This window comes from Cajanus cajan, chromosome 10 (assembly GCF_000230855.2).
Source record: "Cajanus cajan strain Asha chromosome 10, NIPB_CcT2T_4, whole genome shotgun sequence".
NCBI classification, from domain to species: domain Eukaryota; kingdom Viridiplantae; phylum Streptophyta; class Magnoliopsida; order Fabales; family Fabaceae; genus Cajanus; species Cajanus cajan.
Genome location: NC_138526.1, coordinates 49463838 through 49481098, shown reverse-complemented (window position 1 = coordinate 49481098; position 17261 = coordinate 49463838). Strand labels below are relative to the sequence as shown.

Genomic DNA, 17261 nt, shown 5'->3' with positions numbered 1-17261 from the left:
AGCGTAAGCTACAAAGTAATAACAAAGGCAAATGGTAGGCAAGTAAAGAAAAGAACACTTTTCTTCAAACTGATTAATGATTCAGTTATCTGATCTCTCATTCACTGTAGCCATCTCATCCCTAATGAACACATGCTAATTTAGTGTTATTTTTCTTCTTATTCAATTTAGTGTTATGATTTAATGTCGAATAAATATTAATTAATTAGAATGTAATTACAGGTTCAATTCTAATATATTATTATGTATAACGAGTTTCATAACTTTTATTATAACTATTTTAAAAGCCATTTTAAAAGTAATTTCTAATTAACACATGCAGTAAATAATTGAGTTCTTCAAATATATTGGTAGGAGTTTGATTTTCTAGTCATGTATATGGATAAGACATCTTTAAAAAAGGTAAATCCTAATTTAGTGTTCTTTAGTCTTTATATCTCGAAAGAAATTAGAATCAGACTATTATTTGAGATATAATTGATTTGCAAACGGAAAATCTATTTTTTCATATTAATATTGCATAAAAATAAATTCAATAATAGTAATAATAAACTAAATAGTAAGAAACGAAATAAAGTGAATAAAACTATTATCTTAGTACTTTATAATGAGGTAAGTAAAGTTTTTTTAAGTTAGAAATGAAGAAAATGGCGAAAAAGCAATTGAATGACGATGTTTTTTAAATTTTATTTAATACTTCAAAGCGAAAAAAAAAAATAGATTAGATGAAGTAAACAAGAAAAGCAAAATATTTAATTGTATAGTATTTTTAAAATAATAAAAATTAGTACTACTTGTGTTTTATTTTAGTTGAACCCAAACATAAAATAAGGGACATGCTTATCCCTTGGGCGGTTGATGCCATTGAGAAAGTGAAACACGTTTGCCGGATACGTTATGGCAACAATCACTTGTCATCACACACCAATTTGGCCAAATCCACTTGCCACTCGCAATCTCAAATGCAAATTTTAAATCAAATTTATTATGTTCTTTAAGGAATATTTTAAGAATAACCGTGTTATTACAAAATACCACACCTAAATATATAGGAAAATGTTCATACATAACATAATTTCACGTACTAAAAATTTAGAATGATATTTTGGAGAATTATTTAACATTCTTTATTAGTTTAAACTAATGTAACAACATTGGAAGAAGGAAAGAACCTAGAAGGTAGATGGAATCTAGGTGAGAGGGAATGGTTGAGATTAATTTTTGTCCACGTGTAATACATTAAGAGTAGTGTGTGGTGGTGTGATGCATAAATAAACTTCACTAATATCTCAATGTCTTGGTTTGAGGGGTACCAATGTATTTCCACCTCAGAAAAAAGAGAGAGTGAAAATGAATAATGAGGAACATGAAGAAGGGGTGGTGGTGGAGGACACGGTGCTAAGAGAAGGAAAAGCAACTTCGTTTTCACCCAAACAGTGCCAACCCACTCTTTATCATACCCTTTTCCAATTCATTACATACATAGATGCTGCTGCGGATGCTTGCTAAACCTTCTTCTGCTATGGCCACTCTTCCTTGTTCCAGGGTTTGTCTCTCTATCTCTCTCTCTTTTCATTTCCTTTTACAAATTAATTATAGCCAAATAAATATTTAATTATTCTTCTGATTTGAGGCTTTCTTTATGATATGAAGCTAATTTGCTTTTGGTTTCTGTAACAATTAACAAATTGTTTTATTTGTGCAGAGATTTTCGTAGAAGCAAAAAAAAATCATTTGTTCTTCTTGCTTTATTTAGATTTGTTAATTGTACAATAATCTTCTTGTTGTTTGGGTTGTAGAGGAGATTTTTGATTTTGTTTGTAACAGATTTTGATTTTGATTATTCTCTGTTTTCTTAGGTGAGAAGTGGGTTGTGCGTGTGGCCAGATGTGAGACAACTTTGCTTTAGAAAAGGCATTCTCTATGGATTTATGAGGTTGTTTTCTACACCATTGAAAACACTGCGTGGAGCTAGTCGCTCGCTCAGAGTTGCTCAGTTTTGCAGTGTTGTCAACATGTCTTCCACATTGCAGATTGAATTGGTGAGATCAAGTTTCTTATTAGGTCACCCAGGCTGATAAGTTTTCTCAAGGAATATGCTGAAAGCCTAACTTGTGACATTATTGTGTTTTAAAAACAAAATTTGTTAGGTACCTTGCCTGAAGGACAATTACTCGTATCTTTTACATGATGTGGATACTGGTACGGTTGGTGTTGTTGATCCATCTGAAGCTGTGCCTGTCATAGATGCCTTGAGCAGGAAAAATCGAAACTTGACATACATACTCAACACTCACCATCATCATGATCACACTGGTGGAAATATAGAGTTGAAAGCAAGATACGGGGCAAAGGTATTTATATATAACATCTTATGCTGAGAATTGTTATGCTTTGTATTAATATTCTCTCTGTATTTTCAGTGGCATCATTCTATAATAAGTTAATAATAGTAATGATAATGGTGATAGTTAGAATTGTTTGTGTTTGAAATATAATTCCTCATGTAAAGAGCAGGTTAAAGGTGGGGTTTACTTTGCTCTGTTTGTCTTTCTATCTTCTTATCGTGGTACTGGTTTCCTTTATATCTTCCCTTGGCAAGTAGGAACATCTTTTGGTTTTTTGGATTAAGAGTTTGCCTTTACCTTTTAAAGGAGAAGTTCTCTTGCAGTTTTGCTAGTTTGTCCAACCTAGCATTCATATTAGACTTACTAACTGAAATTTAGTAAAATATTTTTTGGAAATTTCATTTGATTAATTATTGACAATTTGACAAGCCTGCTCTCAAGCCTGGATAAATGATGAGGGTTGTGTTAGGCATTCAGCAACCAACAAAAAACTCTCCAATATAACACATGGATCACTCACTAATCAAGCCAAGTAGCATTGTGTGATCCATGTAGTTGATCTGATCTAGTGGGATAAGATAAGGCTTTGTTGTTGTAATTATTGACAATTTGACATATTAGACCTTTTGATGATTGATCAAGCACTTTGAAAGAGTTGGTTGCTCTTACGGTGTTACTTTGTGTGTTTCTATATTATGCCTATTTAAGCAAAAGGTCTGGATTTTCTAAAAGCAAGTTTTGATGTATGATTTATATGATTATAGTTACTACTAACAATTTTTATAAGCTTATATTTTTTGTGTAAATGTTTAACAGTTCCCATGTTGAATTACAGGTGATTGGTTCAGGAACTGACAAGGAAAGGATTCCGGGTATTGATATCCATTTGAATGATGGTGATAAGTGGATGTTTGCTGGTCATGAGGTGCGTGTAATGGACACACCTGGTCACACCCGAGGTCACCTTCTTGCTCTGTTGCTCATTTGCATTAGTAATTCTTAATGTTGAAAATTATTAAAAGAATCTCAATTTTTTATTGTGGACTCATTTTTCTATTTTTCTATTTATTTATACTGTAAGCAGGCCATATAAGCTTCTATTTTCCTGGATCTGGGGCAATTTTTGTTGGAGACACTTTGTTCAGCTTATCATGTGGCAAGCTCTTTGAAGGAAGCCCACAGGAGGTTGGTTTAAATAGTATTTAATTTGTCTTTTCTTTTTTTCTCCTTTTAAGTTTTGAGATTTCTATCCAGTGATAAGTCATTGCATCTTGGGACATGTCTTATTTTTTATATTTTGTTTTATCCCCTTGCCAGAAGTCCTAGAGATTTTAAAATACCTGCACAAAGGAACTTGTTATTTAAATTGCTATTAAATTAGGACTGATACTCAGTATCGCTTTCTGTAACTCAACTTGTGAATAAACGCCTTTATTAAATATAGTACAATTATTTGACTTATTTCTGGAAGGCTTTATCTAAAATCTGGTTTGGACTTTAGGAGAGTCTTTTCCAAAACCTGTATATATGTTTTTTGTTTTTGAGTTGAAGATATAGAATATTCCAATGGACAATTGCCCGAATTTGCATTCTAAATGTATGGGAAATTGAATCAAAAATTGCCCGTGTCTTCATTTTCTACTTGTATACCTTTTGCCATATAATGTTTGACTTCATGAGCATGTTTGATATTCATTAGTAAATGTGCTGTTGATGATGCAAAGTGGGTCAAGTCATTTACTTAATAAGCTTGTGATGTGGGTTGTATCTTCCATTACTGAGAATTTCATCCATGTTGCAGATGCTATCTTCTCTTAAAAAGATAATGTCTTTGCCAGATGACACAAATATATACTGTGGACACGAGTATACATTGGTTAGTCACATTTACTCTTGTCCTGTATGTTCTGTGCTTCCTTTTCTTTGCCTAAGTGGTGCGATATTGACTTTGGTGCCATGGTGTTTGGCAGAATAATACAAAGTTTGCATTGTCTATCGAACCTGAAAATGAGGAACTTCAATCCTATGTTGCCCACGTAGCTTACCTTCGAAGTAAAGGCTTGCCCACAGTAAGTTTTAGAATTGTACTTCTTTTAATGAATGGTTTCAAATGTCCTCCCTCCATCTTCCTTTCCCTAACAACTCTTCTTGTTTAATCTTATTCATTAGTCACAAATCATTGTTACTAAGCTTATATATCTTTGTTTGTCTCATTGTTTGTTTGAATCTTTTGCCTCTTGCTTTTTAACCAAATTAATAAGTACTGTTTGTCCAGATTCCTACCACTCTGAAGATGGAAAAGGCTTGTAATCCATTCCTTCGTACATCCAGTCCTGCAATCCGGCAATCATTAAAGATTGCAGCCACAGCAAATGATGCAGAAGCTCTTGGTATCATTCGGAGAGCAAAGGATAATTTTTAGAACTTTTTTATTTGTATTTTGAAAGTCTGAAGACACTTGTTCTTTAGGGTAGGGTTTAAATTCATCTGTGGAAGGAATAATATATGTTTGATGCTATCTTCTCAATATGATTTCAGAATTTAGTTTCTGAGCTCATTTGGGAGTGAGTGTGCATACTTGGTGCCCGGAATAGTTGTGATGCGATTCAGAGGTGCAAATGAATTGAGTCCGGTTTAGGTTGAGGGAAATTTAAATCTAGACCAATGAAAATTAATTGATTTGGATTGTGGATTGCTTTTCCTTCTTTAAATATTGGGAAGTGAAGAAAAAAAAAATGAGATGGTAAATTATTTCGATCTCGTCATTTTTTTTTAAAATTCTTTTACGGTAAAATATAATGCATGATCTTCTTCATATAAGAAAGAAAGGGGACTAAATCATTGGATTCGATAATTCTGTTGTCTTGTAATTCCGTTGGATTATAAAAAGATTGGTCATCATTGTGATTCCGTTGTTATGTTGGATTGAAAAAAAAAATAGAAGATTTTTTTAATTCTAAGTATAAGCAATATGGCACTCCATCTGAATTTATACATAAGTAAAAATATTTAAATGTACACATTTAAGAAGATTAGTTAAGTTTATTTAATTTTATTGGTTTCATGTAAAAATTAAATGTTACTTTCTATACTAATTTTAATAATATTTAATGGAAACACTAATCATAATTTAAGGGTTATTTTTGGAATAATAATATTAAATAAGGTTAGATTCGTTGAAATTTGCTCATATTTAAATAAAAAAATTTATTTATCTTTTATTTATATATGAGTTATGAGATAGTATCAAATTCAAATGTATTATTTGTTTTAACAAAAAAAAAATGAACTAATTACTACTTTCATTTATATTCCTAATTATTGTATATCAATGATATATTTATTCATTGTTCACTAGGGTGGTGCATTTATTGAGTTTTTTTATAATATAAATCATTCTCATGCAAAAAAAAATCTTAAAATGTAAATAGTAACATTAAATTTAACTACTTAAATGATTAAATTTTATGGATGTTTTGAAATCAAATTTAAATTTATAATAATATTAATTAAAGTTAATTAACTTAATTGTTTTTATTAATAATAGTAAATAAGGTATTTATTTCTTATATGTAAGATAAGATTGGAGATAGTATTATATTAATAAAGTTTAATGAATAGTTAGGATCTCATAAAGTGATAATGTTGTTATAAAAGTTCATATTCTTTAATTATTGTTTCATCTATCTTAAATCTTAATGTAAAGTCCTAAGTCATTTAACTCATGCATGTGACATTATTTTAAAAAATATAATAAAATTTGATTAGGAGTAAATGAAACATTTATCATAATATTACTTACCAAACCTTTAACTAATAAGATATTCCATTAAATAGTTTAATTATTTACTTATAATGGAACACTTTTATTATTATTGGATCAACATGGCCAATAGAGTTTCCCAATCAAATGTAATTTCCCTCAAAGTCCAGGGTTGATGACCTCCACTAGTGTAATTCTACAAACACTTTACAAAAATACATATTCATCATGATATGATGCATGATCATACAAATGTCCATAATCTAAAAGGTCTTTATAAACTTTTCATGAGAGACACCTACTTTTCTATGCTATGCCCCTCATCATTATCATAGCATAATGTGTTTGTAATATTCATAGTAATCATTCTTAAACATAGTAATTCATATTTATCATTGATTCTCATTCACATATCATCATAATTCATTACAAACATGTCAAATATAAACAATAACTCTCATTTAATGAGCTAGACTCTTATTTAATATCTAACCTTTTACAAACATAATTTACTCTTTAGAATTTTCTCGCTTTGTATCACATTTTTAGCACCCAACAACATAATAGTGTTGTTTTATGCTAAAAGTTTAATTCTATTGACGAAAATTATAAGATGACACGCCAAAAATAACAAAAGAATATTACGTTAGTACATGACATAAAAGATAACTTGTTAGACTTATTAGTACACAAATCTATAAGCCTTAAAAACATTTTTTATTTATAAAAGTCTTCTTATTTTTTAAAAACATTTTTTTAATTATAAAACCCCATTTAAAACAACCTGACACCTTCCCATAACATATTAGTTAATAAAAAAATCTCAAATTAATTATTAAATCAATTGGTGTTAAATTTGATATTTAAACTTTAAGATTTTGAATTAAAAACTTATTTTTATAAAAATAATGAAATTTTAATATTATTTTTTATTATTTAAAAACAAAATCATCTAAAATTATTTACATCAAATTATCATTTTAATATACGTTATACAGTATATATATATATATATATATCTTAGATTATAGATAATTTTTTTTACCAATGATAAAGAAGAGAGAGAGAGTAGTTGGTAATTCTACGATGATAACTAAAAAAAAATTTCGTAGCCACTTGGATTATTGCTTACCCCCCTACGTGGCTCCTGTGAAGTGCAAAGACCCACATAACCAAAACATTTTTCTTCGTCTCAAGCAAAATCAAATTCCGCTACTTCTTTCAATTTCTAGGGTTTCAATTTTCAACCGCTCTCAAAACTGTTCACAATAATCAACTATTTTTGACGATTCGTACCTGTCACCAAAACCTAGTTCTCCATTGTCGCAGATTTCATATCACAATGCCGCTTACTAACAAATCCATGGAAGGCGAGGAGTGGGGAACTCCGACCAACAACCTCTGGGTCGGGAATTTGACGCCGGAGGTCACCGATTCCGATCTCATGGACCTCTTCGCTCCGTACGGTTCTCTCGACACTCTCATATCCTATTCTTCTCGCACTTTCGCTTTCGTCTTATTCAGGCGCATCGAAGACGCCAAGGCCGCGAAGAACAACTTGCAAGGCGCTGCGCTGCGCGGTGTTCAAATCAGAATCGAGTTTGCCAGACCGGTTTGTGAAAGCTGAAAACGTTTCTGTTTATTTTGTTTTTCATTTTACAATGTGGCTTTCTTTGCGTTGAGAATGATGAAATGAATGAATTGTGTTTTCAGGCGAAGCCGTGTAAGCAATTGTGGGTGGGTGGTGTTGGTCACGCCGTTACGAAGGAGGATTTGGAAGCGGAGTTTCGCAAATTCGGTAAGATTGAGGATTTTGTGTTCTTCAGAGACCGCGGTACTGCGTGCGTTGAGTTTCTCAATTTGGATGATGCTACGCGGGCCGTGAAAGTCATGAACGGGAAGCGATTAGGTGGAGGCCAGATTTGTGTAGACTTCGTTCGATCACAATCTACGAAGAGAGTAATTTTCTTTTTTAATGATTTTTTTTAATCAATTGCCTGTTATGCTATTATATATTGATTTCTTCAATGATGTTTGCTGGATGTGAGCTATACCAGCTTCAATCTATTACTTTTGCTTTCGTGTTTTTATAGATATTGTTGAATTGGGTTATTTGCTTACAAACCTTTCTACGCCTTTATTACTTTTTTTTTTGCTCTTGTGATTATTACTTTCATGTGGCTAATGTTTTCTTTATTAATTTTCTATAGGATCATTTGGTTGATCATGGGCAGTTTCAGGGTAGACCACAGGTTAGAGTTCCACTAACTCAACAGCATTTGTGTTTAGTTTTGCTTATCTGTCATTGGATGCATGGTATGTATATATGTTTTGTGAAGACGAGTGCAAGATATTGTTAAGAGTGGGCACATAAAATGATTGATGTTTTCACTGTTTTATATATGCCCCTCGCTTTGAACTTTATTCTAGTGTTCCTTATAAGTACTCATTCTTGTGTCACAGCATTTGCAACCTTCAATGGGGAGGAATAGTCAACCGAGTAAGATTTTGTGGATAGGTTTTCCTCCTTCTTTTCAAATTGATGAACAAATGCTCCACAATGCCATGATTTTATTTGGTGAAATTGAGAGAATCAAGAGTTTTCCTTCTAGAAATTATTCATTTGTTGAATTTAGAAGCATTGATGAAGCTCAGCGTGCCAAAGAGGGTCTTCAAGGGCGGCTTTTTAATGATCCTCGAATAACGATTATGTATTCAAGCAGTGAGCTGGCACCTGGCAAAGATCACCCTGGCTTTTATCCTGGAAATAAAGGGCCTATGACTGATGGATTAGTTAATGAGCATCCATATCGAGCACTACAAACGGATGTATTTGGGCATAATCGTCCTGTGGTTCCAAATAATTTTCCTGGACAATTCCCACCTGGTGGTAATACTGGACCTAATGTCCCAATGCGACCTTTTGGTCCTCAAGGTCTTGAACCTCTTATCTCTGGTCCTGATTTTAATGAGATGGGTACACTCCATAAATTTCAGGATGGTAGCTCTAAAAGTCAGATGGGTCCAAGCTGGAAAAGGCCATCTCCTCCTGCCCCAGGAATGCTTCCTTCTCCTATGCATGGTATTAGGCATCCTACAAGATCCAACTCTGGTGCATGGGATGTACTTGACATAAACCAATTTCAGAGAGATTCTAAACGTTCACGGATAGATGATGCTCCATTTCCTTTAAGGAATATAGATGATCGTGGATTGGGACTAGAACAACCATTTGCAATTGATCCAGTTATTGATGGTGCTGGTTCTGGTCCAAGGAGTCACCTTGGTCCAGCCGGTTCTGTCCTACCTGATATTGATCATATATGGCGTGGAATTATTGCAAAAGGGGGAACTCTTGTTTGTCGTGCTAGATGTGTGCCTATTGGAAAAGGGATAGGAACTGCAATGTGAGTATACTTTTCCCTTTTAATGAATGTCTTGGTCAATTTTTAGATATTCAAGGGATCGGATGAAGGAAATAATAATGATCGTTCAAATTTTTATTTTTAATATCCTGTTGGCTTCGTTTTGCATTTACATTTCTGTATTGCTAGTGTGGTTCTCACGCAGTATATAATTTTCCTTTGTGTGATTGTTTCTTTACTGTGTGAAACATTTACAACGACATGAATTTTTTCTGTTAAGTGCTGCAAGCAAGCTTTTCCATTATATATTATTGTTCTTCCTGTCTATGATTGGGAAGCATAGTGTGTTTATTGTTCTTGCATTTTGTTCATAAAAAAAATGTTCTTATGTCTTATTTCTTTCTTCGGAAAATGTTGATTATTAAGTCATTGCCTTTTGATTCTTCAAAGTCTTGTGTTCCTTAACTATGGCTTAATATTTGTGGATGAAATATAGTTTACACTCTCCAAATCAAAGTTTGTAGTGTGCAAACAATACTCCAAGCAGACACCCTATTTTTGGTAGGGCTTTGGATGACAAATTATTTTTTATAGAGTAATTGTTAAGGGCAAACTGGCACTTCATTCACTCTTTACTAAATCTGCGTGTGCGCAAATGGACATTGTTTGCCTACTCTGTTTCCTTTACATCCCCTCTTTTTTGTTTTTACAGGATAATGTTTTGATTTTCTTCCTCTAGTTTTTCAGGCTATTATTTTGCTGCTGTAATTAATATTTGTTCTGTGCTTTTGCTGCAGTCCTGATGTTGTAGACTGTGCTGCTAGGACTGGGCTAGATATGCTAACGAAACATTATGCTGATGCAATTGGCTTTGACATTGTTTTCTTTCTCCCTGATAGTGAAGAGGATTTTGCTTCATACACTGAATTCCTTCGCTACCTCAAAGCAAAAAACCGTGCTGGTGTTGCCAAGTTTGCTGATAACACCACTTTATTTTTGGTACCTCCTTCTGATTTCTTGACCAGGGTTTTGAAAGTCACAGGACCTGAACGTCTATATGGTGTGGTTCTTAAATTTCCATTAGTTGCAAGTAATGCATCTATGCAACAAGCAATGCATTTGCCGTCACCCTCTACTCAGTATATGCAACAGGTCCCCCCTTCACAAGCTGAGTATGGTTCAATCTCTGCAAAGGAGGAACAGAGTTTACCAATGGATTATAACAGATTGTTTCATGAGGATTCTAAGCATCCGCCAAAACCACTTCATGCAGCTACAAGTGTCCCCCCCTCAGCTCATTCTGTTCCTCCTGATTATGCTCCAACTTATACTGCTTCGGTATCCCAAGCTGGAGTTACATTGACACCCGAACTTATTGCATCTTTAACTTCTTTACTCCCTGGAACTACGCAATCATCAACCACTGGCCCCTCTACTGTGAAGCCTCCTTTTCCTCCTGTTGCACCTAATGATGGAAATCAGTCTCATTTGTGGAAACAAGATCAGCAAGTTGCAGATCCACCTAGTCATCCTCCTCAACAGTTTGGGAGTATTGATAATGCTCAATATCAACCTTATCCGCCTACATCTTCAACTGATCACCATGCTCAAGCGGTCTATGGCAGTTCTCATTTCCAAGATTCTGCTTCCAGGCTTCAGCAAATAGGTGCTGTTTCTTCTACACCCGTGACTAATTTCATCATACCTCAAAATGGACAGGTAGCTGTGTCCCCTCAAGTCAGTCAACAGTATCAGGTGGAAGTTTCCCACAACACTGAGAAAGGCTATGGAGTGGTTCAGGGAACTGATGCCTCTGTTTTATACAGTTCTAATGCGTTCCAACAACCCAATAATTTTATTGCCTCATCCAACCAAGTTTCCAATGCAGCTTCACAGCAACAAACTGTGATGCCCTATACAGTGGACAAAGTTAATTCGGAGCTCCCAAATCAGCAACTTCAACCTGCTTTATTTGGAGTGGGCTCAGGAATGTCAGAATTGGAGGCTGATAAGAACCAGAGGTACCAGTCAACACTACAGTTTGCTGCCAACCTTCTCCTCCAGATACAGCAACAGCAAACACAAGGAGGACATGGGCCAGGAAATCAACAATAAGAGTTGTTTTCTGTGAGTAATGATCCTATGACAAACTCTTTTTAAATGATGGAATCCTTCATATCATACTAAAATTACGATTTTCTTCTCTCGTAGGGATTGTCACCATATTGTATTATTTCCCCAATTTTTTTTATGCCATAGGTGACTACATAGTCTGTGACCTGTTTCATAGCATAGTTGCAAAGTTTTGTGCTATATATTTTTGGGTTATAAATCTGAAAACCATATATTAATATGAGGAATATGCAAGCCTTGAGTAGTTGAACTTAAAAAAGACATATTAACCACTCATAGGCAAATGTCTATTTTTTGATTTGTTCTGTGAGGAGGGTTTGTTGGAACATGGTATTTATTTAGGGGATTGGGGAGGGAGGGATCTGAAGACTGACAAGAAATGCAAGGCTTAGCTATTAGATGTCGTAGGCAATTTGTTGTTAGGCTGGATGGATGTTTCCTTCGGTAGGTTTTGCTGTCGATGTTTTTAGATTGGTGTGTATTCTATGTTGGAATACTAAATGTATTTACTTGATTGAGATTTATTCAATATAGAGTAATAGATACATTAATTTGATTAGACTGTCAATTATTGTAATCTATTGTGCAATTTAGAGCTGTGACTATTCCCTCAGGATGAATGAACCTCAGAAAATGCAATATCCTCTATAGTTATAAACTTATGATGGCTTAGATTTAGATACAAAAATAATAATTTTGAGCAACAAGTTAGCTCACCTTGGCAAGTTGATGTGTTCTTTCAGGAAAGGATTCTATGGAAAGAACTTGGTGGCTCTGCATGCTGTTTCTTCCTAATTTTGTGTGCAGCAGAATTTTCTAATCTCTTTATCAACTTGAAGGGCCATTTATAGAAATTAATTCTATTCTTTCTCTCTTAACCCGAGAAAGGATATTTTTGTGGTGACTAAAGTATGATGTTGCAGATTTATTCTAATTGAATTAAGATTAGTGGGATCTGAATATTTTATTCTTTTTCAACCTCATACACATTTCTGTTTCTAGTTCTTTTTCTGCCGCCATTGCTACTACCACTAATATTTTGCCAAGAGTCTCAGTTATTGAAGATGTCAACTATTGGTTTTTTTCCTTGGATATTTGCAGGCTTGACTTGTGGTTGGCCATATAGGTCATCCATTGGTTATTACATATCTAGTATAATATCTAATATTTATCACTTTGGCCGTTGACCAATAAAATTATGTAGTTCCTTCCTTTCCTGTTATTGTTTCTCCTCATATACTGTGAACTGGGATCTTTTCATGTATAAAATTAAATTTGAGGTATTTACCTATAATTATAAATTGAATTTCACTGTTTTTGTAGTGTAGAATTTATTTTCTGTCCTTTATTGATATGTTTAGGAATGATATACTTTTAGGACAGTCAAGCAGATTTGCTTTGCCTGGTTATTTTCTATGTTGTCTCTTATTTGTTGATTTTTTTTTTTTTACTACAGTTGCACCTCGTAATCTGTTAGTATTCCCTGGAACAGTGCTTGCTAAGTGTACTTGCTCATCTTCGTCATCATCTTGGTTATCTTCTTGAGTTGCTACATAGTCATCTCACTCATTAACATTTGGAAAGCCTTGTTCAGGTATGTTAAGAAAATTGGCTATATTCTGTGCATAGTGATGTAAATTTCTGTTCATGGAAGCCATATATGCTGTTCTATAGTAAATTTCCGTCCATCACAATCTTTTATGCTGTTCTATTGTCTGTCAAATGGTGTAGATTCTGTTTCTTTCCTGTTATATATATATATGTGTGTGTGTATGTGCTTTAGCTATTTATTTTGTTTGATAAATATTAAACATTAAACATAGGACATATATTTTCTGTAGTAGAAATTATAGGCCGTGTTTAGGATTTTGATTTTTTTTCTTTACTGCAAGGATCTAAGGAAATACATCTACATTGGTCCTGTATTTGTGGGAATGATTCAATTCAATGGTCGGTGGATGATTGATCATTGATGTTAGTTATACTGACCAGTTTGCAAATTGCAAATTGCAGTTAGATTGTCATCAATATAAGATGAATTTTCTGTTGAACGTTAGTTAACTTCAGTGGTTAGGAAACTTACTGATAGAGATAGTCAACAGTATCTGGTCTTTGGGAGAATTAATAGCATTTATAATTGCCCCGTTCATTCATAAAATTTGTACAATACACTCCTTGGTAGAACATTGTCATTAAGTGACTTAGTTTCATGTATAGTTTCAGATAGAGATACATTGACTTTGTAACAATTCCGATGGTGTGCCTTAGAATGCTTGCATAATGGTTCAGATGAATCTAGTAAATACCACATTTTAAGTAGACCAACTTTTATTTATTTTTGTACACTAGAATTAAGTTGTCCATTATTATCTTATTTCTGATTAGTTTAAAATATTTCTTTAGATTCCATCATATGCTGACTCATTTTCTTTATCTCCAATATTTGTCAATGTTTCTGTGTTGTTTTTTAATTGAATAGATACTAATGTTGTGACATAAAATTTGGCTCATATTAATTAAGCCTTGAACTTCACTGCACTGGAATTGCATGATAATAACTTGGTTTAAATGCTGTTTCCCATTATTTTTAAGCTGTAGGCTTAGAGCACTTCCTTTCCTTTAGAAAGTAAATATTCGGGTTGGGAACTCAATCTCACCATAACTTATTTCACTGAGTTGTAATTTTGAACTATGTAAGGATCTTAATCGTGCTTCCAAAGATTATGTGAAGACACTTTCTGATCAAATTTGTAAATTTAGTTACCGCTATTTACTGCTTTCCTAGCTAACTATTCTCAGGGATTGGTTAATAGTATCTAAAATTTTGGTAACAAATGCCTATTCCGACTATCCCATTGTTTCTCCTACGCTTCCTTGTTATAACTCTTTCATACCCAATAGTGAGAATATGCGGTTTATAATATGAAGATTCATTGTATTACTTTATATTACGTGATTCGCATCAATCTTTAGCGACTATGAACCTATCCTAATTACTCCACCAACTGGCTTTAGAGGATAGTTTTTTGAATTGTTAGAAGCTTATGGAAATTTCCCTCCTAAACGTCCTTGTTGATTAATTGATTTTTTGTTCTTTATTTTATGCAAGAAACATTTGATGAAAATACAAAACCTCCTAAATCCACTTTCAAATTTTATGGGCAATGCGTAAAATGCACGCTATTGCAATAGATGTGTATGGTAGACGTTTATATTCAACCTTTATAATTCCCATTTCCAATATAATAAAGGCTAACTTAATCAAGTATGATTAATAGCCAATCTTAAGACACCTTGGTGTAAAAAATAAAAAAGAAATGTGACACCTGGGAAGAACATGTTTACTACTCTTCATACTTAAAATGCCCTGAAAAATACTATTGGGAACTTGATATCATCAGTCTTAATTACATACGTTCTTAATGATGTTCTATCCTCTGATGGCTTAAATGCAGATTTATGTGAATAAAACGAAGTCATTACAATTCCATCTGTATTGCTGGCTCAGATGGATTCTGTTCTCATTACTGCCGGTAATAATTCAATAGGATGACAAATTTATAATGAAACAAAGTACATAATTAAGGTATGAATGTTTCATGTAGATTATTATGCATTCGATTTATTCTTTTATTTCCCCTGTAAAACTATCCAAGTCAGTTTAGTTGGCCTAATTAAATGTAGGAAAGTGGATCTCTATATACTTATATATAAAACTTACAAAGTGTTGTGGCCATTGATGAAATCCGAGAACACGATGATTATTTCGATAATATTTTAGCTTTGCGATCCTGAGATTTCTATCAATTATCACCAGTACTTTTTCTCGACCTTTGTTGGCCTGTTGGATGAGCACACAAAAACTTGTTAAAAGAAATTGCGTAAAATTTTACTTAGAGCCATTCCTGGACACCGGGATGCCAGTAAACATTTACCCAGTTAAAAAATACACTTCAATTTTCTTGCTATCGTTCATTACATATTTGTTATTTTCTGCAGTGTCTACAATAGTTGTTAATAGTTGCAGATTTGGGTTGAGTGTATTAGTGTAGGGTGCTTACTGTTAAGCCATTTTTCTTCTAATTAAGTTTTTCTGTGACGCTTTTCTGAATCGCAAAATATTCCCCATAGTATGAACACATTTTGCTTATTCCGTTCTATTTTTAAAATCCCCTTCAAATGATGGATAATATGGATAAAAGCTCTGGGGTCAATTATAGAATTGAAACGTATAACCTATAAACGGATAGGTTGTCTAAAAAAAATTCATAGTAAAACTTAATTTTGGATTATTCCGTGGGTCTCAACTTCTGGCCATTCATTACGGATTACTTATGTATCCTTTTATGTCTTTCTTTGAATCGTATGACATGCGAGAATAATATTTTTCATCACGTAATTCTGATGTGGTGCACTGTTGTTGATATCTGTTGTTAATAGTTCAAGTTATATGAGAACCGATGCATTAAATTACTTGCGGGACATTGTTGATTACATAGTTCGCTTGCATCGAGTGAGCTCTTAGATAATTCTCTGCTAATTTGGTTTTATATTAATGACGTGTATTCGTGATTAAATGGTACAAGATTAAAAATGTGTTAACAATGCGACACTTTAAAAACCGTTTACTACAATAATCAAACATAACATCCTAATCGTTTCGTTTATTATGTATTGTGTATGGACGTGTAGGTGACTGCTGCGTAAGGTGACGAGGATCATAATACATGCAACGAATTGTTCGTCTTATAGGCTCGGTTGATCATGTCTTTTTCATCTTTTACTCTCTGCTTTCCCAAGCTGGAAGGTTGGTCTTATTGTTCCATGCGGAGAATGTTTGCAATAATTTTTCTCAGATCTTGTTTTATCTAGATCCATTTACAAATAGGTTTTCAAAGCCCATGTGACTCTCTGCAAACTGCTACTGTAACAATTATTTGTTTTTTTAACAAAAAAAAAAAAAACTACGTTTCGGTGATTAGGTAGCCAGCGTACCGTTTACTTTGTTTGGGGAACCACGTGATTTACAAATACAATATTTTTCAAACATTGACAATTATCAATTATCATTACTTTTTTTCTTTCTCTTTCGTGTTTTAAGATTTTGTCTTGCATTAATCTGATTTAATTGAGAGATAACTAAAGTTTGATTACGGATTGTTTTCAGTAAAAATTGAATTCAAACAGTTTTACTAAAGATTGAATTCAAATACTGAGTGAACGATTCGATTTTGTGTATAATGAAAGGTTTTTTTTTTTTTTTTTTTTATCATTACTATTACGTAGATTTTGACTTGTTGCAAAAACACTGTCCAGATAAGATTGCTTGAAAAGGGGTTTTACATTTTACTATTATGTGCTGCTTCAATCAACCTTCCTTCACTAATAATTAAATGTTGCTTCAATCATTTATAATAATCTAATTGTGCATAATTGAGACCCATATAACTAATGTTTAGCGCAAAATTTGCTCCAGAGATTAGAAGGGTTTAAAAATTATATAAATAAATAATTACAGCAATGGAGAATTTACTTCAGAGATTAGCACAAAAAATGAAGAATTCTGGGGCATTTTCTAAAGTTTGGCATTCTTGGAGGATTAGCAATGTCGTTGTCGCATATGTACCAAAATAAATGTTATAGTCCCATTTT

General features: G+C 33.2%; 2 protein-coding genes across 7 annotated transcripts; both read left to right on the top strand.

Moving 5' to 3' along the window:
• Window positions 1-1295: 1295 nt before the first annotated feature.
• On the top strand, window positions 1296-4905 carry LOC109806532 (putative hydroxyacylglutathione hydrolase 2, chloroplastic). Its single transcript, XM_020368965.3, has 8 exons — window positions 1296-1546; window positions 1860-2042; window positions 2151-2354; window positions 3184-3307; window positions 3433-3533; window positions 4150-4224; window positions 4319-4417; window positions 4624-4905. The coding sequence occupies exons 1-8, from the start codon at window positions 1487-1489 to the stop codon at window positions 4768-4770; spliced, it is 993 nt and encodes a 330-aa protein (XP_020224554.1). The 5' UTR covers window positions 1296-1486; the 3' UTR covers window positions 4771-4905.
• Window positions 4906-7252: 2347 nt separating this feature from the next.
• Window positions 7253-16694, top strand: LOC109805522 (flowering time control protein FPA). Of its 6 annotated transcripts, none has more exons than XR_002240305.3 (8): window positions 7253-7723; window positions 7825-8070; window positions 8322-8363; window positions 8575-9518; window positions 10274-11603; window positions 13066-13203; window positions 15065-15195; window positions 16302-16694. XR_002240305.3 is itself a non-coding variant. In XM_020367617.3 (6 exons), exons 1-5 carry the CDS (start codon window positions 7454-7456, stop codon window positions 11589-11591), a joined length of 2820 nt encoding a protein of 939 aa, XP_020223206.1. In that variant the 5' UTR covers window positions 7253-7453; the 3' UTR covers window positions 11592-11603; window positions 13066-14364. The 6 variants fall into 6 exon arrangements, 1 of the variants encoding a protein (XP_020223206.1); XR_014429984.1 differs by lacking the exon at window positions 15065-15195 and adding an exon at window positions 12353-12518; XR_002240303.3 differs by lacking the exon at window positions 15065-15195.
• Window positions 16695-17261: the final 567 nt, after the last annotated feature.

Excerpts from the sequence above, each read along its gene's own strand:
- LOC109806532 (XM_020368965.3), top strand. The coding sequence starts at position 1,487 with ATGCTGCTGCGGATGCTTGCTAAACCTTCTTCTGCTATGGCCACTCTT. Across the intron at positions 1,547-1,859 it reads CCACTCTTCCTTGTTCCAGG|GTGAGAAGTGGGTTGTGCGT; the intron begins GTTTGTCTCTCT and ends CTGTTTTCTTAG. Across the intron at positions 2,355-3,183 it reads AAGCAAGATACGGGGCAAAG|GTGATTGGTTCAGGAACTGA; the intron begins GTATTTATATAT and ends GTTGAATTACAG.
- LOC109805522 (XM_020367617.3), top strand. The coding sequence starts at position 7,454 with ATGCCGCTTACTAACAAATCCATGGAAGGCGAGGAGTGGGGAACTCCG. Across the intron at positions 7,724-7,824 it reads GAATCGAGTTTGCCAGACCG|GCGAAGCCGTGTAAGCAATT; the intron begins GTTTGTGAAAGC and ends TTGTGTTTTCAG. Across the intron at positions 9,519-10,273 it reads AAAGGGATAGGAACTGCAAT|TCCTGATGTTGTAGACTGTG; the intron begins GTGAGTATACTT and ends CTTTTGCTGCAG.